Source organism: Tribolium castaneum, chromosome 5 (genome assembly GCF_031307605.1).
Source record: "Tribolium castaneum strain GA2 chromosome 5, icTriCast1.1, whole genome shotgun sequence".
Lineage (NCBI taxonomy): Eukaryota > Metazoa > Arthropoda > Insecta > Coleoptera > Tenebrionidae > Tribolium > Tribolium castaneum.
This window is the reverse complement of record NC_087398.1, coordinates 6,927,594-6,954,618: the sequence shown is the minus strand read 5'-3', so window position 1 is coordinate 6,954,618 and position 27,025 is coordinate 6,927,594. Positions and strand designations below refer to the sequence as shown.

The 27,025-nt window shown below is 36.2% G+C and overlaps 1 protein-coding gene across 1 annotated transcript in view; it reads right to left on the bottom strand.

The window, feature by feature from the left end:
* Nucleotides 1–16,703, bottom strand: part of LOC661420 (H15 protein) — a 29,192-nt gene extending 12,489 nt beyond the window's left edge. Inside the window, exons 1-2 of the mRNA XM_967577.4 lie at nt 16,304–16,703; nt 12,394–12,724 (exon numbers count right to left, since the gene is read on the bottom strand). Of these exons, the coding sequence (XP_972670.3) occupies nt 12,394–12,724; nt 16,304–16,688 (716 nt within the window). The 5' untranslated portion in view covers nt 16,689–16,703. The remainder of the gene's footprint in view (nt 1–12,393; nt 12,725–16,303) is intronic.
* Nucleotides 16,704–27,025: the final 10,322 nt, after the last annotated feature.

Genomic DNA, 27,025 nt, shown 5'->3' with positions numbered 1-27,025 from the left:
CATCGTCTTCGTGGAGGCCTGGTCTGCGTCGACGTGCGAAAACGAAGCCGATGACAAATGGAGTGCGGTGTGAACTTAGCTTAGCACCGCTATCGATTAACGATAAAGTGGAAGTGAATAACGCAAAGGAGTTAAAGCATATCCGCTGTATGTGTGCTTACTCACCTGCTGTACAGGTTTCGCAAAGCCTGCAATTTGCTGTTGTGATATTTTGTAGTAACTGCAAGCTCGTCCGCGTATAAAAATTCTTAGCACTTTCGAGGCGATTTTTGTGTGATATAGGAGACAATTTTAATATTTAATTTATAGCAAGCCTTTTGAATGTTTCACACTGGGCTTATACGCTATAACGTTTTGACGGGTATATGGTTATTGCCCATTTGCATTCTTTTAAGTCGTCGAAGTCGTTTTTTGGGAGCTAAACTGGTCACACTTCTGTTTATTTAGAATTAACATAAGAAACGTGTGTGACTGCTTAATGTTTATAATTCCAGAATTAATATGAAATATGCCGTAATTAATTTCTCCGAAACTACCTTGCCTAATTAATTGACAGTCCGGCGAAATTAACATTTAATTCAATCCTCTCTTATAAATTTGAAATTAGTTTTGTGTCAGCGCAGCGGTAATCCCCGGATCAAATTACAAAAATTCAACCTCACCTAAACGACAAACTATATTTCAACCGCTGATGGCCAATAACACCGAAATTGTTAGATGGATATTCCCAACTTAACAAGTTTCGTGTGCCATTTGCTAAAGGTTATTCGCAGTTACGGACAAATTAAATGCTGCTTTGCGAACGCTTATCATAAACTTACAAAATAACTACACACAAGTCAAATTTTAAAAATATTATTATTTCACTTTTTTACAAATAGCATGTGTCTCATCACCTTGAAAATGTTTATGTTCAAATATATAAATAAAAAGCCGGATACATAAAGATATTATTTCGACGTAAAACCAACTTATACGGTATTTAAATTGAAAATTTGTTAACATATTGGAACCTACGCGTTCGCAAATTGCAAAAATAAACTCAAATTGAACGCAACTTTTGAGCTGGTGGAAACAGACTGGTTCTGTTCCTCACGCATTTCAAGCCCTTATTATGTTTTAATTGAGGCTCTTTATCAATACACGTATTGACCCACACAATGATAAATTGTTCTAATATCAAACCCTACACCTAATGCGTGTTTTCAAAATCGAAATCTCGTAAATGTGGCCTATTAAAGCATAATTACTTAGTTCAGCGTCAGTTCTGCGGAAATCAAATTACGAGTAATATATCATATCTTCGGCAGCTGCTCTCGTTCTCCGCTATACAGGTTGAAAGAAGCTTGTGACATTTTGCATAATGTATGAATATAAATAAGAATAAATAGCTTAACAGCGTAATTACTCTTGATTATACTGGACAAACAATAAAAACCATAAATTTTATTTCGCAATATGTGTTAAATAACTTTGCGCAATGTGGAAGAGACGTCTTTGTTGAACAAAGGTGTTAAAAGTGCCTGAAATACTCTGCCGGCAATACAATTTATGATCAATAACTTTCGCAATGTCCTTGTGGCTAATTTGGTTCAGTAATGTGACGAGTTTCGTAGTTTTGTAACATCGTTAATTATGCCATAAAAATATCACACATTTATTCACAGTTTGATTCAGAGAACGACCTGTCCGGCCACATTTTTCGAAAGAAAAGGACACTCCTTAACGTGTCTCAATTTTTATACCTTGGGCTTTGAGACTTTTGGTGCATCCTTCCAGCAGAAAGCTGTGGCTAAATCTCGTCTACGACAGCGTTGTCGTCTAGCGATAATTCACGCGATTATTAGCTTCTCCATGTAAACTTAATGCCTTCCGTAATTTAATGCTCAAAGGATAATACATGAGTAATGACTTTATGAGAATGTGTAAATGTTGTAAACTTCCCAAATGTCAGAACTACAGTTACGTTAAAGCACTAAACCGAGTACGCAGTGTTCTTGCTGGAAGGAGATGGTCATATTTTTACACACTCTCCTAGAATGGCTCAAATAACGACCCGTAACGGTGAATGTGTAAACGACTATTGCTAATTGTATTTCGTGAGTCCGGGTTTCTTTGTTTTACGAAACTGCTAATATTTTTTGAAAGAGTTGCTACAAATGAGATAATTACCACACATCGTGATGGAGGGAATTAGTGCTTAATTGCCCCCTTAGTTCATAACTTTTGCCGGAGACGGAAGGAAAATAATAAGGCTTTTGTTCGACAAAACGCCCATTAAAATTCTTACCGAATTTTGCAGATTCGAGTGATACAATTAAGCGGTAATAGTAGCATTTTTATCAATTGGCACGTGAGTGCAATAAAATATTATAAAGTTACCCGACGCGAGTTAACGAGGCCAAAGTCTTGTTAACACACTAACAGGTGCGCATTTAGCTGTTATGTACCTACACACGATTATATCCAATAATTATCGTACAACTGTCCGCATTCAGACAAAAAGCCTCTGCTTTCAACAATTGTACGTCATTTTAATGGCGATTTGAAAAAACTTGTGTTGGCACAAAAGCTGATTGCACCTCGGTACCAAAGTACTTTATGATACGACAATAATAAATGATAATTTGTAGCCCAACACTCCCTTTCCACGAGCGTCTACAGCAATTCTGGAAAAACATGTCTCTCTATAATCAATAAATTTTCGATTATTTACGTAATTGAAAATTAAATTATGCTTATTTATTCATATTTAGCCGAGTCAAGGTGATATTTTCATATAATATTATAGAAAGTCGCTGGATTGTAATTAAAATCACAATATTTATGTCGCGCTATCATCTGGTTTCTAGACGCTGCAATTCGTTATTAATCCTAATTTTATTCACTCTTGATTGCGCTAACGCTAAATTGTTTATATAAGCCGCATTGTTGAAATGTGAATTTATCACTATTAGAAAGTTATTTATGACATTTTCATCATTACTAATTGCTAGAAATGCTGCTGATAAGCGACGAAATGGAAAATGCTGCTACAGTTCCTGCTAGACTCCCCCCGCTGTGTTTCGTTTTTAATTTTATTAGGAACGACATTATTATAGTTAAAACGTTGTCTAGACTATCTCGGGTTCACGTGTAGTGATCTGTTCAACGTCTGAGCGAAGCCACCGCCGTTGAAGAGGACAAGCAAGATGATTTAAGACTATTGTCAGCTGGTTCGAGTCAGGCGGGTAGCTGGTGCTTGACCCTCACTATTAAAAATATTAATATAGGCATGCAAAGTAATTCGAGAATGTAAATATAAATATTATAAGTAGATATTTATCATAATTTCCTCTCTTCGTTTAGAAGGGCGCACAAAGTGACGGGCAGCTGTTTGTCAGCTGGGTTCACATATTAATGATCACTTTGTAATTAGCCACTTTAGCCACCATGTAACACTGTGCATACCACCACTTTATAAAGTGCACTTTTTGCAACAACGCTGGATAAAATCATAATTATCGACCGCATTTGCAATTAAGAAAACTCTTAATAAGCAGATTTTAGTGTTTCCAGAAGTCATAAAGTTTATTTACAACGCTATGCGAGCTCGCACTACAAAGTGTCTAAAAAATATTTCACAGACAATGGACACAACAATTCATTCCGAAATTATGTTCCTTAAATGTTGCTTATTTATAATTCTGGGACTCGTCATTAAGATAACTACATAGTTTTCAGTGGTAAAAGCTCGAGTCGTGTGCTCTTCCGGTTTCGTATGAGCGTAACAGTGTTTCCGTCCCAAGATTAATGCAGAGATAGCTCAATATCACCCGGATAATCTTCAGTAATTTCAAGATAATATATATCATAGCCGGGCCGAGTCTTTTGACAAATAACGTCCTGCCTATCTTTCCATCACGTATAATGATCCGTCTAAACGGACCACTCCAGGCCGGGGCTCGGAATTCAGCAATTTTTTTTGAATCCGACTAATGCGGTTTTTATTAATTCAAAGTTCTCTGAGAACTAATTAAAATCAAATACAATTTGAAGATTATTAATTGTTTAGTATGAGTGAACTTTCTTCTCCAACAAGCCAGTTACGGTACCAGCACTCTAATTATTTATTTATTACCATTCCACTTCCGTTTTATTAACAATTAAAGCCACCCACGAGCACGAAAAATTATTCCATTTGTTACCATAATCATGTATTGTAATCGCGGCGAATTTGGTTTAAAGCCCGGTGAGAATTGTGCGTTTCCGCACGCCGGATACATGTTTTAAAATTAGCGTATTTTCGGGCTTCTAGCAATCTCTCATGTGGACCAGGCTTAATAATTGACGGCAGGTCGCGAGCTGCCATTATCATGGAATTATCGTTTCAGTTTAGACCGCGGGTTCATTAATTATTGGGGGAATTGGTGACAGGCTAGGTGAGGTGGCGGCGGCGGCGGCAGCCTCCCGTGGGGGCGTGGTGCCAGCAGCATCTGCCACCGTATCGATCGGCGGCCGCAATGGCGCGACGCGTCTGCTGTCGTTCCGAACGACAACCCACGTCAATTGCCCACCATCGCCCACATTCCGAAAGGGAGGAAAGGACAAGAAAAAGAATCAAGCTTAAATAACAAAACTTGAAAACTGAAAGAATCGATTTCTCTTTAATTTTTAATTTGATTTCGTAAAACCTTCCTACAAGTAGGTATGTGTAAAATGGAGTCAATGGGGGCTGTAAATTTGTCCATTTCCCCGTTGGAAGTTTCAAGGGAAAGGCATTGTTGGGCGAATGCCGTAGAGGGTTAAAGGCAAACGCAGTTGTCACAACACTAATTTCAAGGATAATATCCGAAAGTGGCATTCTTCAGGACACCGTAATAAATTGGACAAGGTTCCAAATCGTATCGCAGCAGGCCATGCATTTTCTAGAAAACCAAAATAACAATAGTTAAAGATAAGAATGAAAAATAAACAAAACTGAGTGATTGTAAAGAGAACAGCGGGTGGGTGTGCAATAAATCACACACTTCATCGCTAGCCAAGGTTTGGTGTGCTAGGTGGGTGGCTCAGACTAGATTTAACAAGTGTGTCCATTTACGACCAGCTTTGTCTCGGACATCCTCGGACGTGCTGCACTTTTATTGCACTTTACATAAATATTGTCGCTGTGACACCGTAAAAGTTAGAAAGCGATAAATCCATTCAGCGCCCAAAATGACCTACATGGACGGTGGGTTAACAATAGACGAAATTTAGCCTTCACCACCTAAACCAATTAAAAATAATTTGATTAAGATTGAGCGTTTTGGTCAAGGTCCTCCTCGTGTGGAATCCGGGTGTCGAGTTGCAAAAAATGACCCCATTTTTGCATATTTGCATATTAAATGGTCATAATAATTAGTCATAACTAAGCCGACTTGGTGTAGCATTTTTGTTAGTTAATATTCACGGTTTCTGTAACGTTACCGTTCTCTATTATCGCACTACTTCGATTACCGTCGAAATTATAGGACAGGGCAGGACAGCGGTATTATTATCTGTCTATTGGCAAAGTTTGCCGCTTTCGATATTAGCGTTCTCAATTATCGATGGAAACACGGACTAGCACACCTGTCACCGCAAAATGCGTCGATATAGTACAAAGCCGCCGCCAACCGCCCCCAGAGTGTCACACTCAATCATGGCGGCGGCTTTGCATGATTAATACATTAACAAGCTGTTTGTTGATTTTTACAACTTGGAAAAATAAATAACAGCAGACTTGTATAAGACTTGACTTTATCCTGACAACAAAATAGTCGTCTTTTTTAAACAAAATTTGGTATCAGATTTAGTAATTATTCGTTGATTACCCAAAAAGAAAGTAGTCAAAGGAAGGACTTAAACTTCGACAGTCAACCCACAAATTGCTGAGTAAACTATTATTTACCAGTCATTTCTCTTAACTGGCGTATTTTTTTTAATTTTTAGTTTGCATTTTTTCGTACTTGTTAACAATCTAATATAAAATTGAGCATTCATTACTGTTACAAATTCTGCACCAAAAATAAGAGAATAAAAATTTTTCGTGACAGCAGAGGTGGATACTATAAAAGGAAATTGTTTAAAAAAAATTGTTAGAAAAACTAAAGAATTATAAAAATAGTTCCAATTTTGCCATTTTTTGAGCTCTAAAGCATATTTTTGAGATATAGACGAGTGAAAAATACGCTGTTTTTCATCCAAAAATTCGAAAGTTTGTCAAAAAGTAGCCGAAACGTCATCGAGTTGGATAGAAAATAATATTTTTCGAGCATGTACGCACGTTTATCCTGACTTTATCCTGACAACAAAATAGTCGTCTTTTTTAAACAAAATTTGGTATCGGATTTAGTAATTATTAGTTGATTACTCAAAAAGAAAGTAGTCAAAGGAAGGACTTAAACTTCGATAGTCAACCCACAAATTGCTAAGTAAACTATTATTTACCAATCATTTCTCTTAACTGGCGTATTTTTTTTAATTTTTAGTTTGCATTTTTTCGTACATTTCAACAATCTAATATAAACTTGAGCATTCATTACTGTTCAAATTCTGCACCAAAAATAAGCGAATAAAAATTTTTCGTGTAACAGCAGGGGTGGATACTGTGAAAGGAAATTGTTTAGAAAAAATTGTTAGAAAAACTAAAAAATTACAAAAATAGTTCAAATTTTGCCATTTTTCGAGCTCTAAAGCATATTTTTGAGATACAGACGAGTGAAAAATACGCTGTTTTTCATCCAAAAATGCGAAAGTTTGTCAAAAAGTAGCCGAAACGTCATCGAGTTGGATAGAAAATAATATTTTTCGAGCATGTACGCACGTTTTTGATATAAAAACTCAATTATTTCCGAGATTGTTTCGCGAAATTTCGTCCAAAATTACCAAAGAACTTGCCGTATTGGAACGGAAACTTCACAGCTTTTGAGCTAAAAAGTTTAATTAATACGTAATAATTGATAATAGCTATGTGCTAACTTTTTGTAAACCAGTGAAATTGACATGGCTGTGTAACATTGTAGCAGTTCTAAGGGGATGGGTGTAGATTTTGTTGACTGCGTTATTAAAAAACAATTTGCGTTATCAGTGGGGGATCAAAAGGCGCGCAATTTAGCGATTGAGTTATAAGAGATCGCATCTATGGATGGCATAGTATGTAGGCATGGGTTTGGAAGCCAGGTGCCAAGATGGCTTCGATAGGCCCAGCAACTTAATTGCCGGATAACTCTATCACCATTGTTTATGGGACGTGGTTTTACTGCCGTAAAAGTGTTCGATTACATGCATAAGTACTCGCTTTTATGACAAGTCACTGTCCTATTATAAATTTTAGCTCGATTTCCAAAGCGCCCGCACCACACACGGCGTCGCTGATATTATTTGGCATTATTATTGTGTCGGTGTTCCTCTAAGACCCATTTAATTGGATCGGAATCAGAGTTCCATTTTGTAATTTTTGCGGGAAGTTGTAATAAGGTTGTCTAACAGAGGCGGAAAGCCGAGCGTGATTTGATTTAGAGGGAAACTGAGCCGTAATTAACTACGTAGCTCAGTGCAGAGAATTAGGGAGCCATTTCCAGACACATTTCCAGAGATATTTCTGCCTGAAGAGTATCTAATTCAGATCGGCTCTCGTTTCGGCCGCCCCTCGAGTTGTCTTCATTGATTTCCCTCCTGCTAAAGCTCACTAAATTGCTTTTTCCTCTTCCCCCGCCGCGTGTAAATACCGGATTCCGGAGGTAATTTATGGTCAAGGTGGAAGCTGCCCCCGGACAATTAATACCCGATACATCACCGGCATTGATTCCTGATCGGCGATTACGTAAAAATTTGATACTTTCACGCATTGCGCCCGCTCAATATTTCACATCTAGTAGCGACAGCCTGTGTAGGCTGCTGATTATATTTGAAATGTGTACAAATGTAACAAACACGTCGTTTGGGAGGACAGATGTGAACCCGGGACAATAGCAGTAACGAGGTGGCCCATAATATCTCACAATTCTTCCTACTTTCAACTATGCATTTAGTTTTTACAGCCACTCTGTTGCTGATCACAAACTCCTAACCTTTGCGAATATGGCTCTAGTTACGTCATTATTTCAACAGATAAAGCAGCCACAATCGCGAAACTGTCACACATTGTCTACTTGCAAATTATGGGAGAGATATACCTCATGTCAACTGCAATATCAGCAATGCAAGTGTGCCTCCTAGCGAAAATTACCTCTTTTACTTTACCAAACCTGAAGTTCTGGCACTTTGTACATTTTGCCTAAATAAACACTTACTCTCAGTCTTTGTTATAAACGAAAATTCAGACAACGTGTTAACAAGAACTGAAGAACTGGTAGCAGGTGTAAACTGTTTAATATTATGTAAATGTTACAATCTTAAATCTGCATATGTTTCCTGATAATTCGATTTTACTGATAAAATGTACCACAATTAAAGGAAACACATCTTGTACCAAATCATAAAACTTGAGACAACACACCATTCAACAAAAGTAAAAAATCAACATCATATCAACGTTAGAAAGACAAAAATCATCCACTTGTGTTATGAATATTTACAGTTGTTATACGCACTTTTGAGTTAATTTTCAATTATATTATTCTTCGTTATAGTGTTTGATTATGTAGGTGTTAAGTTAATTGAGTATAAAATATAAAACTAGGCAATAACAATGTCTACCACAATAAAGGAAAAGCAAAAACATTCTTACTACTTATTATTTGTAGCCCAACGTTAAAATTAAAATAAGAAATTAATAGCAAATTCAAAAAAATAGCCAACTATGCCAAAAATTATTAATTACTGTAAACGAAAATGATTTTGTGTTCCGAAGAACAGTTGTAGTTTCGTGTTACAAAAATAAAGCTATATGCCCTCATAATTGGGCTATAATAGTAAGTAATAAAAAGCATGAATTTAGTGGAACTGTGATAATTCCCTCCGAAATAAATTTGTTTGAATATCGGTATCTGAAAAAATCAGAATCCACCTTAAGCAGGGTTCCCTTGGTATGCACCTTTTTTATTATCAGCCTTTTAATCTGACATGTGTCATATATCTTTCTACCATTAAGTTCTCATTGTATAGAGGAAAGAACAGTCTTAGGAGGTTTTACGTTTGAGTTAACGGCAGATACGTGTGGAATATCATTAGACATTCGTTAACATATTTTCACCGATAAAAGGCAAGGCTGTTTTCGGGAACTAAACAGAAATGTAAAAATAATCAATTCAGGTTTTGTCTTGCGTCGCGTTTATTAGCAAAGAATCATAAAAGCGTGTCGGCAATAGCACGGCTATTAGTAATTTACATTCGGTATTGTGTTTCGGAATTTATTTCGGTAATGATGCGAGACCTAATCATGCCCGCAACTTGCGGCCTGCCGATCCTAAATCAACACGTTGTTTTCCGAAAAGTTCTCTGCTGCCCCGCTGGGCTGCTTATTCGAAATGTCATACGTGTCAAGTTTTAAGGCCGAATGAATGACCACCGACTCCAACTTCTACGGTTTCTCCACAATTATGTTTTTGCAAAGCCAAAAGTGCTCTTGCGTAAGTGATGGCTACCGTTGCGAGACGTAATAACACTAATTTCTTCTCGAAAGTGTTAACAAAAAGCGAGGAATACTGTAATAAATAAGTAGGAAAAGCGACGAGGTTTAATGATGAAAACCAGTGAGCGGATGCGACGATATACTTTACAATTGACCGACAGTTGGGGCTCACACGCGATCTGATCATCAACTATGCGACATTTGTATAACGCCAACTCCGTATATTTACACCCGGTGAGGGACACTCCAAATTACGAGTAATGCAAGGCCCGGGCTTTAGCCACGCTTTTTTCATGCCCGGGCCCAAATTACACCAAAATTGACTTTCCGACACTTTTTTCGACACCACTGCAGCTGACTGCATTTTCAGCAAGCTTCAGGTTTATACTCTTTGCTACTAATAAAAATAAAAAGCGGTTTAGCTATTTTGATTAAATAAGCGCGTGGTATTTATTAATTAGGTGTGTAGGTATATTAAAGATGACCTAAGCAAAATAAACTTTCAACACCTTGAAATAAATTTACCATCAAATGCTGTTGAAATCGCCTTTTCGCAGAAAAATCAGAATAGTTAAACGCCTTGCTGCTATAATAAGACAAAGAACTGTCTTTATATTCATACATTTACATAAAAATTATTTTAGAAAATTGCTAAAATTGTTGCTATGTTTTACTGACATGATAATATAGTTTGTTAAAAAAATGAGTAATCGGATACAACTATTGAAAGCGTAATAATAACACTTACTATACCTGGTATACATTTGATATACCTACACGTGTCATATTTGATAAAAATTCTTGAATTTCTTTAATTACAAGTTGTTTCTAGGTGTGATAAAGACGTACTAAAGTCGCTGTAATGTAATAAAAATAAAAATGAAAATCAATAGAAATGTTATTATTACCGTATTTTTAAGTGAAAAAATAAGACCGATTCACATTTAGCCAAGAGTTTATATTTTTAAATCAAATGCTATGCTGCCAGGTCTCACTGCTCATTTTTCCCTTTTGAAATACTGACAGTGACGATCTACAGAGTCGACCAAAATCTTTGGTAGTAGGTGATATAAAAGCATTCAAAAAATTTTTTTTACATTGTTTGAGCCTTTATGACTTTAAAAAAAAATTTTTGGAGCAAGTTTTTTGGCAATTCAATTTTTTTTTTAATTTAGTTTTTTCACAATGTACTTTCTAAAGTTAGGTACAATATTTTTTGTAACGAATCTCAAAAAAATATTTTTTATAATTTAGTGTTTTTTGCTAATAGGTGCTAATAGGTAATAGGACAAACAATCAAAAATTTGACAAAAACATATTTTCGTAAAAAATATAACCGTTTCCATCTAAGCGATGGCGATACCAACCTATTAATTGTTCTTAGCCATTGCAAAGTAAAAAACACCACACTGCAGGAAAATCCGTTTCTCACAGGCTGGAGCGTGTGGGAAATAGTTGTCTAAAAGCTATAAGTACAAAAAAATATTCATATTTAATATTTACTTTTTTGTAAGTGTTCCTCTAAGAATTTTTAAACGGTTGATTATAATGAGAAACCAAAAGAACTAGGTAAATAGATGCGTTTTCTTATATTTGAAATAGAAGAATATTTTGACCATAGGTATATCCAAATTAAGTAAAAATTGTTTTAATTCTTGTAATAGGTACCATGATCAACCTCTAACAATATTAGAGATGTCTTTAGTTCCAAAATTTTTGACACTAAAAAGCAAATGTAGCAAATGACTTCCTACATTGTTATAAAAGCGTCAACGTATAAGAGTTTTGCATTTTCCTTTTTTACATTATTCTCGTTCAAAGAACATGTCCAGGTGAAAAAATTAAGTGGTAATTGTTGTAACGCCAGCTTATGTAAGAGGCGCTGTAGTAATGACTGTGTTTAAAATGTACAAGTGTTAGCCTCTCTTGTACAAGCCTTATCACAAAAATGTAATTTATGCACGTGCTCGCCTATTTTTATGAAAATATTTGTCTTTGCGATAATTTTGAACTAATAAAGATGTTATCCTGTAATTAATACGAAGTATGGGTTAAAATAGCGAATATACAATGTCTGTTATCAGCGTAATGGCCAGGAAAGTGTGTACTTATGTATTGTCCATAGCATTTATCACATCTACTTAACTTTTTGCAGTATTACAGTAATTAGCGTTATTGTTAGCCAGTTGTTGTATATGCATCGTGTTTGATCCGTTGGAACAGCTTGCGTGCAGTTTTTCATCATATGTATCCGTTTAAACTTCTTTGTTCATTGTAAGCAGTCATTCAACCGCAAAATTGCTAAATTATTTGCGAACATCACTGAGGATGCAGTCACAGATTCCGATAGAAAGCAGCCGTAAAATCGAGCAACAACAATGTTTATCGAATTCAGATTGCGCTTACAAGGTTTCTGTTTCGCGATTAGTTCCTATTTGAATTAATCAAGCTCGTAATTGCTCCGTTCTGATGGCTTAAGCCGATAATGTCGATGTTACAAGTCAATAAATAGAATCAACCCCATGGTACATGAATGGGAAGTTGATTGTGATGTAACAAGGGTCCACCCCCTATCAGCGCAAGTGGCCCTCCACAAATCCGATAAATATTTCATCGGACAAATTGCCCAATTAAGCGATTGGCGAAAAAGACGTGTCATTAGAGAAAACAGCCTAATTAAAATGGACTGTGCACGAGCAGCCACTGGCCTAACAATGGCGGCAACGTTCCGGAACAAAATCTTCGCTCTTGTTCACGCCACTATACTCCAGTAATTTTCTCGAACTTGTTATGCGTTTGATGTGAAAATGGCCACCTACCTCCCGGTTTTGGTGATGATCATTTCCGTGCCAAGATCGTGGAACTTGTCCCAGAGGTCTTTGGTTTCGAGGTGGCATTCGACGTTCAGCAACTCGTCGCAGTTGCACGATATTTTTGCTTTCGAAATGGGTTTCTCTTGGATTATGTCGGGGGATTCCCGGTCTAAATCGGCCGGTTCTGAGCCACAGTCCGAAATTGCGGGAGATTGTCGAAGTTTCGGTTTCGAAGCCCTTGCCGATTCGCTGTCCGAACACTCTTCCACGTCTACTTCTATATCATCGTCCTCTAAGGGATCCTCCATGTCGGGTGAGCTGGATCGCGAAGCGGCACCTGGAAAGTTCACCCAAATCAAGGCTGGACTGTGACAGGAGGGCGTTAATCCAGTCACGGAAGGATAGATAATTTTGTTAATAATAAGCTGAATTTTTACCATAGAGAAAAGTTATTCATAATAAAGGTTTCCGGTTTAGGTTTTAAAAATGCAAATAAGTACAGGAATATCTTTATAATCCGAACTAATTATTGGAAGGAATTCTCTTCTGTCAGCGAGTTGATGCACTTATTTTTCGTGTTACAAGAGTTAAAAAAAAAGCACAGGTTTATACAATTTTTGGGCATAAGTACGAGTACGTTATAATAATAAGTATGTATAGTAAAAAGAAATAAGATTGGCTGCTATACCAAGTCCATCATCTAATAAATGCAAAGCGACAGATCGTGCTTTTGTAATTACCATAACACAATTAAACCGATAGGTACAAATGACTGCACATCAAGAAATAGAAATTGAAGAATTTGGTTTTGTTAGTCATATAATAATTTCTATTATACAATAACTTGTTCTTACATGCGAGTGATATCACTTATGTATAAAATAGAAATCAAAATAATGGTGTTCAATTATTTCATGTCTTAGTAAAGTGAAAATGCAATTTTGCAATTCCCTTTAATAAAATATTAATTATGAACTGTTTTGGCCGCACCTTTCTTATTATTTATCCCTAATGTCCTGTTTGTTAGTTGTAGAATAAAAATACTAATGTGCATAATTAGTTAAATGTTTGATCTCTTTTGGAGTGAGAAAAACCCACTACCATAATTATTATATTTATTTTTTCTTATTTATTGTATATTTATATTGTTTATTTTTTACTATTCTTTATTATTTCGTCAAATTAGGAATTCTTTATTAATTACGTAGATCGATATTCTATGAAGTTTTTTGGCTTTAAAATAATGGCGGCCAGAATCACTATAAAGCACAGTCGCTCAAAAACAAACGAGATCGAGTGGAACGGCCAAAGTAACAACAGTTTTATTTTAATCTTGTGATTTTGAGGAGTGTTTTGACAAAATCTTACAAAATAAATGAATTTCAGGCTCAAAACTGGCTTTTTATTCCAAAGGCGTTTTATAAAGAAAAAAACAAATCACTTTTTTCACTCCTTTAGGCAAAAAATAAATTCAAATCGAAACAAAATAATTATTATTGAATTAAAATTAACAGTTTAGTCCTCGAAACCATTTTAAAATCAGCTTGTGACGATCGACCAATACATTCGCTTTAAAATTTTTTGTCTAGGCATTATCTTTGCCTTTTTATTGGTTGAACGCATTGAAAGGACATGACTCAGATTGGCTTTCGGAATGGCTCCACCCAATTAAATTTAAGTAATTTAAACAAAACAAAAATATTTAGCAATTTTGTACTGTAGTCGTCTTGAATGCCTTCCATGATATGAAATTTGTTTCACTGATTAAGATCCTTAAATTTATTAAATAATTAGCTTTCTGTCTTATCAACATGCTAGAGAGTTACCTAAAAATATTATCTTTGGTCTAATTTCTCTTTTAGGTTTAACAAACTAGTGAAATAATTTATTTTGTTAATTTCTTTGCAAGTTTAATTAATTTTAATTTAATAAACAAACACGGCGCAACATTTGATTTTGTTTATAGGATTCCATTTGGAATTAATGAACAAACTTGAAGAGTAATTCAATTCTTCTAGCATTTTTTGCATTATTCTTGATAATTTTTACGAAATAATGTTACTGCATCAAAAAATCAAGAAAAATTAAAAAATGCTTCTTTTGAATATCAGTTTTTCAGCTCGGTTTATTTATTCAAAACATGTTCACAAGCTTAAAAAAAAATGCACAAAAACAAACGAAATCCAGTGTAACATGCAGAGTTACACTTAGTCTCATTTTATTTTTGTGATTTTGAGATGTATTTTGTTAAAACACCACCAGTCTTGACTCGTTTTGTGGATTTTAGACGTTTTTTAAACAAATCTTGTGAAAATAAATGAGTGTCAGAGCAAATACGCTCGGTAGGCGTTTGTTTATGGACGCAACATTTTCATTTTAGGTAACTGTACCTACTTTTTCTATGTATATTTTTAAAAGATCTCATATTCCCAGAAGTGTGTATCACCTAGCCAGACATAGGTATTGTGGTCAAAGCCTGATACCTTCTAAAAAATTCATTTATTTTTATTCATTTATGTTTTAAAATAATTCTTTTAACTGTAGGTAGGTGTATGAACATAAAAATAAATAATTACATCCATCCATCATTAATATTGGCACATATTTTAATAAATATTCAAAGAACGTAAAAAATGTCGTAAACGTTTGACGACTGCCACATAAATCCTGTTTGACGGGTTTATTTTTAAAATCTATAATAGGAGTAATAATTTTGAAAATCTTGACTGTATGAACAATTTGTCTGCAACTTGCCTTTAATCGATTAATTTATTAAAGTACCTATACATAATTAGTTGCAAGTACAAATTTCCTTTTTAGTAGTTTGTTAACTTTAATGAAGGTTCTGGGATTGTTAATCAAGTCTAATCTTCATAGGTATCATAACTAATTATCAGATAATTACCTCATGCAGCAATAAAAATAAAACAGGTGATAATTGGGTATTAGAGGTTTGTTAGGAGATATTTACACCTTCTGTGACGTGCAGACCACAATACTACCTCAGTAATAACTAATAAACAACAACCAAACTTATATGAGCTTGAGAAAAACAAACCTTATTGGGAATGAACATGCAAAGATAAAGAAACAGAATTTAAAAGAAATTCTTTCATAAGTAACCAATATAAACCTACGATAGTTTGCATGTGCCCTACACCAAAAACTTTACTCATAAGTTGCGCTAACAACCCGTGGTCAATGGTAAACAAGCATTTCTATACTTTGTACATTAATAACGATTTTTTGGTTACTGCAAGCATATTTCTTAGCGTCGGCAGTAAGTAATTTTCTATATTTTTCTCAAATTTTTACAACAGTATTTTGAAAAGTCTGTAAGCATTCGACTGAGAATTAATGGAACTTTGCGCAGTCGCAGATCTTTGAAAAATGTCGAATTAAGATGTAAAATAACATATTGTTTATGCTGAATTTTGGCGCAATTTTCTTGAAATTATGAGTTTTTTTTAAATGAAGTTACACTTGTTGTACTTAAACGATTAATCGTAAATTATTGAATTAATTAAAAATCGGTGGTTGTCGTTTGAAAGTTTGGTGAACAAAGGAGAGGATTTTATTGCAGACGTGGTACTGGAGGAATGTTGAGGTAGCAACAAGGCTTTTCTTTTCTTTTTGTAAAATGTAAGCTTGTGCAGTTTAGCCAGAGCAAATATCATAAGTAATAACAAATGTCAACAATAAAAAGTGACATAGACATTAAGTAGACTTTACTGCCTATCGCAATCATAATTTGTTAGGTTTATTAGAGCCCTGAATGTCACGACTACCTACATCAGTTGAAATTTCGTTCTTGGGTGTATGTAATTAAAGTGAGAGCAAGGTGTAGCAATAACCCAGCAATGAGGTCAATAAAACAAAGTCGGAGGCTATCGTGGTAAAAATGAGCAGAACTGACCGTCGCCTGGCAGTTCCCTGGCGTCGGCGTCCGGCGGCGCGACAGCCCCCCTGGCCATGATCGCGGCGATGGAGAAGTCGGTGGCGCGCGTCTTCGCCGTGGGCGCGAGCAACCCCGCGGCTGCACTTTCCTCGGGCATCGCACCGAGAAGCATCACAAACACTGGAAAGTCACAGTCACCAGAACCCACGCCAGTCAGCACATGTCCAGTACAACTGGTACCCACTGAAAGACTGACTGGTCGGGGCCGCGGTCCGGCGGCGCTGCACGAGGGGGCGGTCCCGGGGCGGGGCCTCGGGGGGCGTGGAGGGTAGTGTGTGTGGTCTGCTATCAGTTTCGCGTGACTTGAGCTATCAATCAGAGGCTGTGGTAGCGGTGGCGACATAGTCTGTAGACAGGCCACTTGATATCACTCCCCGGATTCCCTGGGCCACCCACCGGTCACCGCCGGCAATCGCCAACCCGGCCATTGCTGCCCATTATGGCATGTACTCCACTCATTCAATGGTACTATTCATCCGGAGCGCGCCCGCAACGCTGACGCCTGTCTCACGCGCGTCAATTATTACACACCTTGCCAGATGCGCATTCTCCTGGACATCGGCTTCGGAGATGAGATGACGAGGCGGTTTTAGCACTAATGCAAGCCGATTAGCTTGCTTCCTTACGACCGGCGACTACAACTTTATTTTTATAAACGAGACACTAACTATTAAATACATTTCTAATTATAACTTATCAAAATACCAAGAAGACAGCTTTGATCAGCACAGGGTGTTACAGAATTATCTTCTTGCGCTATTAAAGGCAGTATTTTGTTGAGAGATAGCAAAATCAGCATTTTCTGCAACTCATCTAGATGCTAACCAAAAGTGTTGGTACAATTTACGTGTCTACTAAATATTTATTAGTAGGTGGGTACAGACTACAAAGTGCCTCACGTAGTTTTACGAGACTTGCGCCTGGAAATGCAATCAACAATCTACATTTTTTGCTATAAACTTTATTAGATTTAAAAAAAAAGGAATAGCGAAGAGAATAAATAAGTGACTATGAATGGGAAAGAAAGAGTACCTAAATAGTAGACAGAGTAATTCATGGCGCGATAATCCACATTTTTTTAAAAAATTACAAAAAAAATATTTTTGACACTTCAGAGACGAAATTTTTTATTTAGAACATATACATAACTACAGTTGTATTGAGAACAGATATCTAAATAAGAAATTATCGAAAACTTTTCAAAAAAATCAGGAGTTGAGCTATCTACAACATAGTGCTAGAATAACATAACTATGGATGATATTTAAACGGTTTTGAGTCGGTATTACGTCTTTTAACGTAAAACCATACCACATTTGTCGCATAAGTTCAGAAATTTTAGACAATCCCACATAAAACACCTCCTACAGTTGAGATACTTAACCCAATCAGTTCTTTTTGATGCTTGATTATGATTATATTCTTCTCCACCGCTCGAATTGCTTTTACTATAATGTTCTACTGTTACTATCCGTAGAATCTGGTCCCAAAATTGAATTAAGATTTTTTTGACCATGAATTATCCATTTTTTATTAAGTTTAAATAAGTGTCTTACTTTTCTTATTAATGAAACTTTCTGTGTTGTGGCGTTTGTCGGTGCCGTAAGTGTTTAGAGTTGATAGTGGCATTTTTACGTCGAAAAGTTCTCAAATCTGTGTTGTATTGTAAAATTGTTTTTAATAATAAATTAAATAAATGGACCTGATAGTCAAAACTTTTATTAATAAAATTACATGCAAAGATCTATAATTAATTTTATTTAAATGTCTTATTTTTCTTTGATATTTGTTTTACATCATTCATTTTTAATATTTGGTTTTATTCTTTCTATTTTTAGGTAGTTAGAAAATAAAGATTAGTATCCTCATAACTTAAAGTATAATGAAATATTTTCAAACCACTGAAAAAAATTCAGTTTAGGATTTTTTTCAAAAAAATAAAAGGTCTAGCTAACGATAAATGTTAAATGTGTTAAAGATTTAGTTGCTGGTATTTATTAATTTTTAAACTAGGGATTTACCTACCTAATGCCTATGTAGCTCTGTAGTACCTACGAGTATAAGTACCTACTAACCATATTATGTGATACATCTGTTTGCTATTTTAAAATTTTATTAAGCTGTATAGATAGCTTCTAAATTTTGTAAGTTACAATTATCTGACCAAAATGTATAAATGCTTTCGCTAGATACTTTTAGCTATAGATACACTAATTCTAAATATAGAGGAAAATTACCAAATATAAAATGGTACCTGCCCCTAACATGAAATATCTTAATGCCCTATTTTTCTAAAAAAAAACAGATCAAAATTACATATACGATGATTCAATTTATTTTGAAAAAAATTGAATTAAACTTCAGCAAAGAAAGGTCATGGCAACACAAAAATGAAGACAAAGGTACCGCTAACAGTTTCGGTTTAATAGAGAAAATACTGCAGTTATGAAATCACAATGATGGCTTTGTGTCCCATTAGAAATTAGGCGCAATTGAGTATCTAATTTAAAGCCTGCTAGAATTATCTAACTTTAGCAACAAATTGACAACAATCAAAATAATAGACAACAATACAAAATAATAATGAATAAAAAAAACTATTATTTAATTATCGTATCGCATCCAAAGGAGTACAAAAATTAAAAATTTTAAAAATAAAACTGTAGAAGAATATAAGTAGGTATGCATCAGTTGTTTCCAGAATATTTCACATAATTTACACATTTTTTTATTAAAATAATTGTACGATATGAAATTTATTAAATCGAAAAATATAGTAGAGCTTTTGTCTGTCTTTAAACATAAGGTATTTGACTATCTAAGTATACCTACGTAAAACAATTGTAAAAGCTGAAGTGTGTGTTTGTGATTGCAAAATAAATGTCAAAATTTGAGTGAAAACTACTATTTATTCGGTGCATAATTCTGAATCACCGTTTTTAGAATCTTGCATAACTTTGTTTCGAATAGGATCCAAAACGGACCAATAGATTTTTGAAATTTTTAGGAATCAAAGCAGAAATTTTAACTTATACATAGTTTGCAGGGTTTAGAAGATAATTTAATAGAGGTGTTTGTTGAAATAAAACACTTTACGTCTATTTTTTGTGTCAATAAAATGAAAACTGGTATACGATTTTTTTTACTAATGTGATTTTAAATAATAAAATAAATAACAAATAAATAAAAACGAGCAATACATCAAGAATCAAAAAAGATAAAAGAAGCAAGCGAATTTATTTTAATCGTCGTTTAACAAAAGATGCAGTGATGTGTTTTTACAAGAAATAATTTGGAAAAAGGCGTCAAATTATATTTAAATAATATACTTGAAATGTGTTTTTTTTCTGTTTTAAACCTTGCAATTGAAAAATTGCCCATCTCTTAAAAAGCATTTTATTGCGAGTGCTTCTAGAACCATTCATTAAAATCCATTTAATCATCATAAAGCAGTATCCAACAAATATCTCGGGGTTATGAAAAGGCACGAGGACCGTGTGAAATGACTTTAGATTCGGTCCAGGTGGGTCATGACTCTTCAGTCGCCCAGCCAAGTCCCCATCGCACTTTCACCATTTCATTTCAACAACTTGCCTGTCTTATACCCCCAACAATGACAGAGTTTACATTACGTGCTATACTTTTTAACAATTGCCGGGAAGAAACCCATAAATTCAATCCCGTTCTCCTCTGGTGACATCTATTAGAGGCCACCAAAGCAGATAGTGGAACCCAGTTAGCACAAAGGTCCCAATGTTTTTGTATTCGCACAACAAATATATTGTATCAACCACAGATTGAATGTGCAGTTAATTGACCGTTAAGAATAAGAAGAAAAAGGGACACTTTTAACAAGTCAAACCCCCTTGTATGGCTTGGGATGGACCTCCTGTTGTTAGAGAACTGTTTCCACTCCCTGAAAGGTGATACTGGGCGACGTTACTCAACGGCGAAGTGGAAATACATAAATTTATTATTTCTATGGCTCCACGGTGTCTTCGGGGGCTCACTGTTGTCTTAAAATCACTTTTGACACTATGCCCACCTGTTGGAGGAGAGGTGGACTTCATTTGAATTGTTTGACACCCGTGGATTATGATTTATGGAAGGCTTCGGGAAAAATCACTTTTTAAATTTTGATGAATTGAACGGGGAAGCTTTGGTCAAACCGGAAACCGTTAATGCGCGCTTTCGACATTTCGTCGTAATTACATGCGATTAAAGCATTATAATATTAAATTATCTTTAAAACGTTGAAGAAGCTATCGATTTGCATAATGATCAACCTGCAGCTATCATAATTTCTCTAATTTAAATGAAATGCTTTTGTTGTAATATAAATTGATGCAGGAGGTTCGGTAATGATAAGGGCATGTAATTTCCGTTGTGTTGGGAGTAAAAACTCTTATAGCCCGAGTTCCCAAAGAACCAGTCACGTAGCCGTTTAATAAAAAAGCTCGCGAATGTCCCTGCTTACTGTGGAGGACTTTAGCCAATAAAATTTCCATGAATGCTCAACAATCGGATGTTGGTGCTGTAAAGACAGCTTATAATAATCGTCGGAGAAGAACTTCTGGCCACCCACAATTCTCGTTTGAATGAAGAACATTCCTCGAGCTTAGCATATCGCCCCATGGTGTTGATGGCACTGATAAACAAGGTATTATTCGAACGCGTCAGGTATCCGATGACATAAAAAAGACTTGTTTATATTGCCATACACTAACTGCATGATTAATGGCTCTGACACAATACTGAAAAGGATACACCAAACCATCACAAATGCCCGGTTAATACCCGAACTCCGCAGCGGTTACTCGGCCTTTGGAGGAGACTATAGACCATTTCTCATTGTGACGCAATTAGCTCGCTACAAATTCATATCCACATTACGCCCGCTCTCGGTGGTTGATGTTAATGGCACTTAACGAGCGACTTGTGAAATCAGGCTGCAGAGCTCTGCTGCACTAATCTGCCTAATGCATGAACTCCATTTCAACGTGATTCTGCTCATTTCGTACAAAAAATAAGCACAGTCCTGTCTAACGCTGTTCAAATAATTCATCAGCGCAGCCTACCGACTGCGCCAATTAAAAAGCACCCAAATTTTATTGTTGTAGGAAGTGACAACCACTGGGTCATTTATTCGGTGGCTTTTCTGCAATTTGCAATTTTGAGATAGGTATCGCCTTGCAGTGAGCGTTTGCAGTGCAGCGAGCGAAAATAAGTTGTGAAATGTGTATAAATCGTGTAGCAGCAGCGCGAACTTTATCGTCGTTCATAATAGTGGCGACAGGTCTCCAGGGCGGCGGCATCCCGGTTCGTCCCCAGGGTAGATGGAGAGCAGTTCATTAGCATGCAGCCCGCAGGGCACAATCGCAGCTCCGTTCCACGCGAAAATAGCCGCATTAATTAGCATTTAGATGGTTTAATGATAATTAGTCTGCGCGCATTAGAGCGACCAGCTGGGGGATAAAACATGGCGGCGGCAGGACGGAACGTAGGAAATGGTGTGAAAAGAAGAAACCAACCCCACGGAGATGACGCAGATACTCAAATTATCATGACGCTCCTGCGCCTAATCGCGCCTCACCGACGCTTATGATGAACTTTCTCAGATCTGCATCTAACTAAACGAGATCGTTTAAAACTTCTGCCCGCGATAACGCTCAGATTATGCTCAGTTTATATACGCACTGATTCAAATTTGCATAATTACTAACGAACGCGACCAAAAAACTCACGCGCTAACGACACTTTGCCATCAGAAGGCGCGCAGGCGAGCCAGAAATCATAGTTTTGCATAATTTGCAAAACAACTCACCGCTAAAATGGGTAATAAAGTCGGCTGAAGAGCTGAGTTATCCGTATTTTTACTTATTAATAAAGTCAAGAACATTTCACCCAACATCATGGTACAAAATAGTCCCTTCAAACGCAGCTTTCTTTTGAAACTTCAGAAATTCAGAACGCAGTACATACCTTACTTTATAAATTTTATGTGCACCCTGATTTGGAGTATTTTTTAATATGAATGCATTTTCTTAACAATTTTAATTGAATTTATTATCAAAGTCCAAACTTTAGGTCACATTGTCAGTTAGGTAAATTCTTTAATTTGGGAATTTTAGAAAAAAAGGGGGGTGTCAATAATCCGTTAGGTCCTGTCAATGAAAATATTTTCAAAAGGGCAACATTTTCGGTTATAACAGAAATGGTTAGCAACTTTCTTATTTTAAATAATAAACTGTGTTTTTTACTGCATTTCTAGATTACTCAAGTTATTTTAAAGAAGCTTTTATTAGCTTTCTCTGTACTTAAGTTTAGTCGTTTTCGAAATAATTACGATTTTTTGAAAATTTTTGGATTTTTAAAAATTGATACCTCTGCCGTTTTTAAAAAAATTAGTTTTAGATCTGTCCTTTGGTGTTTTTTCAAACTTCTAAAATAAATTTGCATAGCTTCAAACACCCATAATTCATACAGTTTTCAAGTTACATGAAATTTTTGTTGGCACTGAGAAATTTATTAGCCATATAGTTTTTTCGCATAGTTGACGTGAGTAAAATATAAGAAATCAAAGCTTTTCAGATCCAAATTCAGTGAATTCATTTTAATTTAACGGAAAAGGAAGCAAAATTTTGAACAGAACTTATCGTAATTCAATGAAAAACATTTCGTTATCAAAGTGTGCCAAAATGTCTGAGGCTAGTAAGAAATTTTCGGCAATGTCAAAGAAAACCAACATTAAAAATTATCACAGATAGATAAAGAATCGCTTCAAAATTAAATTTTCTTAAAAAATAATGTTAATATTTCGGGAGTTTGTAAGCTTTTTTCCAATTTTAAATACACTGAAGCAGAGATAAAGGTTTTCTTTTTTATTGTATAAATACGATTTCTAAAACTTTAAAAATGGCACCCGTACCTATTTTTGAAGTAAATTTGCAAATCCAAAAATTTTCCGAAAATTTTGATTATTTCGAAAATAATTTAAGTATAAGAAAAGCTGTTAAAAATTCTTTTGAAGTAACTCTAGAAATACAAAAACGCAGTAAAAACATATCTTTTTATTTAAAATAAGAAAGTTGATAGCGACTTCAGAATTTTCAATTCTTAATGTGGGATTTAGACGGAATGCACGCCTGCATTTAACAATGAAATAAGAAATCCAAAAGTATTTACTTGTGATTTTGTCATTAGATTTCTACGAATCAAAATTACTTCAAATACAAAATATTTCTAACAGTAAAGAAATAGACATGATATTAATTTTTGTATAGAAGTTACGCAGAACTTTATTCTCATAAAATAAAATTAAACAATTACAGGATTCGTCTTCTATTGAAAGAGTGAAATAGAATTTACACATGTGAAGAACGTGAATTAGGTAGTGATTAATAAAATTTTCATGTCATCTAAAATTCCATATGATGACAGAGTGAAATCATTTGGTCATTCGTCAGTTTTTAGAACATTAAAGATGAATAATCATTCTCGGAAAATAGTCAAAAAAGAAAGATTTGAACTTTATTTAAGTATTAAATGCTAAATTTCTAAACTTTTGTGCTTGGGCGCATATCTCGCGTGTTCGAGCGCTGGAGTAAACTCCAAACTTCTTCGTGGCTGAACTTTCGGTAGATGTAGGCGATGCATCAGCTTTATTGTCCGAGTGTTTTAGTAAAGTTGATGATGGCGAATCAGCGAGCGTAATAAGAAGTCCAGACGTCGGTATTGCCGGGCAATCAGTGGCAATATCATAAAGTACGCGGCTTGGAAGAACGAACCAAAAGTGCTGAACGTGTTCAGCACGGATCAGCAACATATATCAGGCAGATAACCGCTCCTGCCGCTTGACCGGAAAACGTGCTCATCCTACCAACAAGCGCCATCTGTTCGTCGGCCTTCTAATATCTCTTTATTTATCTATCAGCGCAAAACATCCCTCTTGAATCGGTAAGTAATGCAAAACGAAGGGTCTTATCTAAATGGCTTGACCACGTTCTTATGCGACTTCTGATTCAAATCCTAAGTTTATGTTAGTGTTATTGCCGCTGAGGCCCGTCTCAAACATCTTGCTCACCCCTATCTACATAAGGACGAGGCTATAAAACATATTTGTGACCGCCGTTCACCCACGAATCAAACCTGCATTGAGTAATGGAGAATGTTTTGTACTCATATCGGAGATTTTGTATAATAATACACTAAAATCCAACCGCACAAAGGCCGATCCTATCTTTTGGGCAAGAAGTAATTGCTCACTTAAACAGATAAGACCCAGCTGTATTATTACACAGCTTATGGTCAGTCGCTAATAAATACTTGGAGGCAAATACCCATAAATACTTCTAATTATCATCAAATGTAATATAACTACGAAAAGAAATTTAATTAAGTGCTTCGGCAGAATGTTTTTTATTTCTCTGAACTTCCCCACTTTCGAGTGTTATAGATAATTTTACATATGACTTAGGGGATGTAGTCAAGACAGTTGGTTACTGCTGAAGTTAATGGCTGAAGCCCTTGGTAAAAGCGTGTCTAATCGACAATGGATTGGCCGTCAAGGAACTAATTTTACGGAAAAGTCAAAACGCTTGCCAATTTTTACTGATTTTTGTTGAGCTTTTACACGCCTTTACACTTAGATCCAAGTACAGAATTGTGTTAGCAATTATCAATAAATGCGAATCACAAAACCTGTTAGTTTTAATTTAACTAAAATGAGCTGATCCTTTAAATTATGGGGCTTGTGCAACATATTGCCGAGCAGAATGATGTACGTCTAGCCATCCGCCCCATCCAGTCCTTAATCTTGCAGTTATTGGCGTGCATCCTGGACTTAACAGCTTAGACCCCGGATTTTTCCGGGACGAATTGGAGTCTAATGTGCAAGTGGCGCACTCTATCGGTGAGTTTAGTATGCAGGTCGTGTGGACGGCGCCGTCTGCTGCTCATCGCAGCATTCAACGAGTGGGGCTCATTTGGGTATCTAAATCCCCACAGACCGTCACGCTTTTTATAATAAAGTCCGACATGTCATGGAGAAATATTAAACTTTAACCGAGATTATTTGCTATCACAAAATGCATTAACTGCACGTTCCGGCAAATTTGCGCGGAATGGGGCTCTCGTTCTTTGAAAGCCACCACCATAAATCGCCGCCACCTATCGGAGCCGTAAGGTAATTAAAAAACGTCCCGATGCAGTGATACAATTAGCCAATAATCCCTGTGACCAAATCCCTATTTATTCCTCTCCATATATCTGACAGAAGGGCGGCAAGGGACCCATCTCCGTTATTATGTTATCAAGATTAAATACACGCCACTTTTATACAGGGAATTGCTTCTGTGGGGGTCGTTGGTGAGGAGTCTGCCGAACGGCGGCCACAAATCATCGGGAATGTTTACCTGTGCCCTGCCACCGAATAATTCACTGCAAAGCAGCGATTTGCATTCTTTATTCTGAACAAAACGCATTATTTTCGAAACAGATAGAATACGATTAAAGGCCCCATTGTCGCCACGTACGCTCCTTAGTTCCGCGTAATTCGTCTAAGGGTGGTATGTCCCTGGTGTTCGGGAGCCGGGCGATTCTCCTTGGTCACGCGCAGGCCTCCGTCAGCGGATACCGCAATTACTGGCCCAACTTCAAAGAAAAGCCGCCACAACGGCCCTAATCGCTCCGCGAAATGCACGGATTTATTAATATTCATCTGCAGCTGCGATTGTTCTCCGCAGAGCGCACGTTTAAAATTAACTAACTCCGTCGCATCGGTTCGTTTACAACTTTGTTGTGCGCTTTCATCCGTACCGACATAACTTTTTTTCAACTTGAGGAGAATGCATAAATATTAATTCTGATGAGCTCGTCACTCGCCCAAATTGGTGGATGCTCTGACGCGAAATTACGGCGATGCACAAAATCATCGCTTTCAAACCACTGACGCAAATTCGATTTACAAACATGTGTATCAAACAAAAAACAAATATTGTTAGCCACTTTGCAAGAAAATGAACGCTCCGGAGTTCGATCCCCGGATTTAATTAGGCCGCGCTGGTGTTGAATTTGTAAAAGCTCCGCCCGGAGAAATCGGGGATGTGACACATTTCATTTAACCGTTGCGAGTGGAGGTATGCGTGTCTTGCTGGAAGGTATTTCTCCACTTCGTGTTATAATGCCGTATTATATATTTATGAAAACCACAATCTGATATATTCAGGATTCTGTGATTACAGATGTCGCGCAGGTGTCTCGCGTTTCCGGGTTTTTCCTGGGTCTTCACCGGATTCGGTGTAATTCCGCGGCAAGACAAACCACCTGCACAAAAATAAGATTTTTATTATACATAAGCCCGTACCGTGCGGTTAATCTCAGTTTGAGTAATATCAATTTTTGGGTTGAGTGACTCCTAAAATTGTGTTTCTTTTTCTATCACTCAGGCCAGGCTGGGTGGCCGCAGGGGGCGCTCATGTGGATTCCGAGCAGTTTCATGAGTCGTGTTGATTATTTTAATGTTCCGACCATAATTTGATTATGTGACCGTATCTGACGGCTGTTACCGGCACAGAAAGGCCGTGAAACATTTCTGAAAAATCGGTTTTGTTGTTCGATACAATGTTGAGGGACGTGGAACTCAGCTTTGATCTTTTAATGCGCCGGATACAATTACACTTT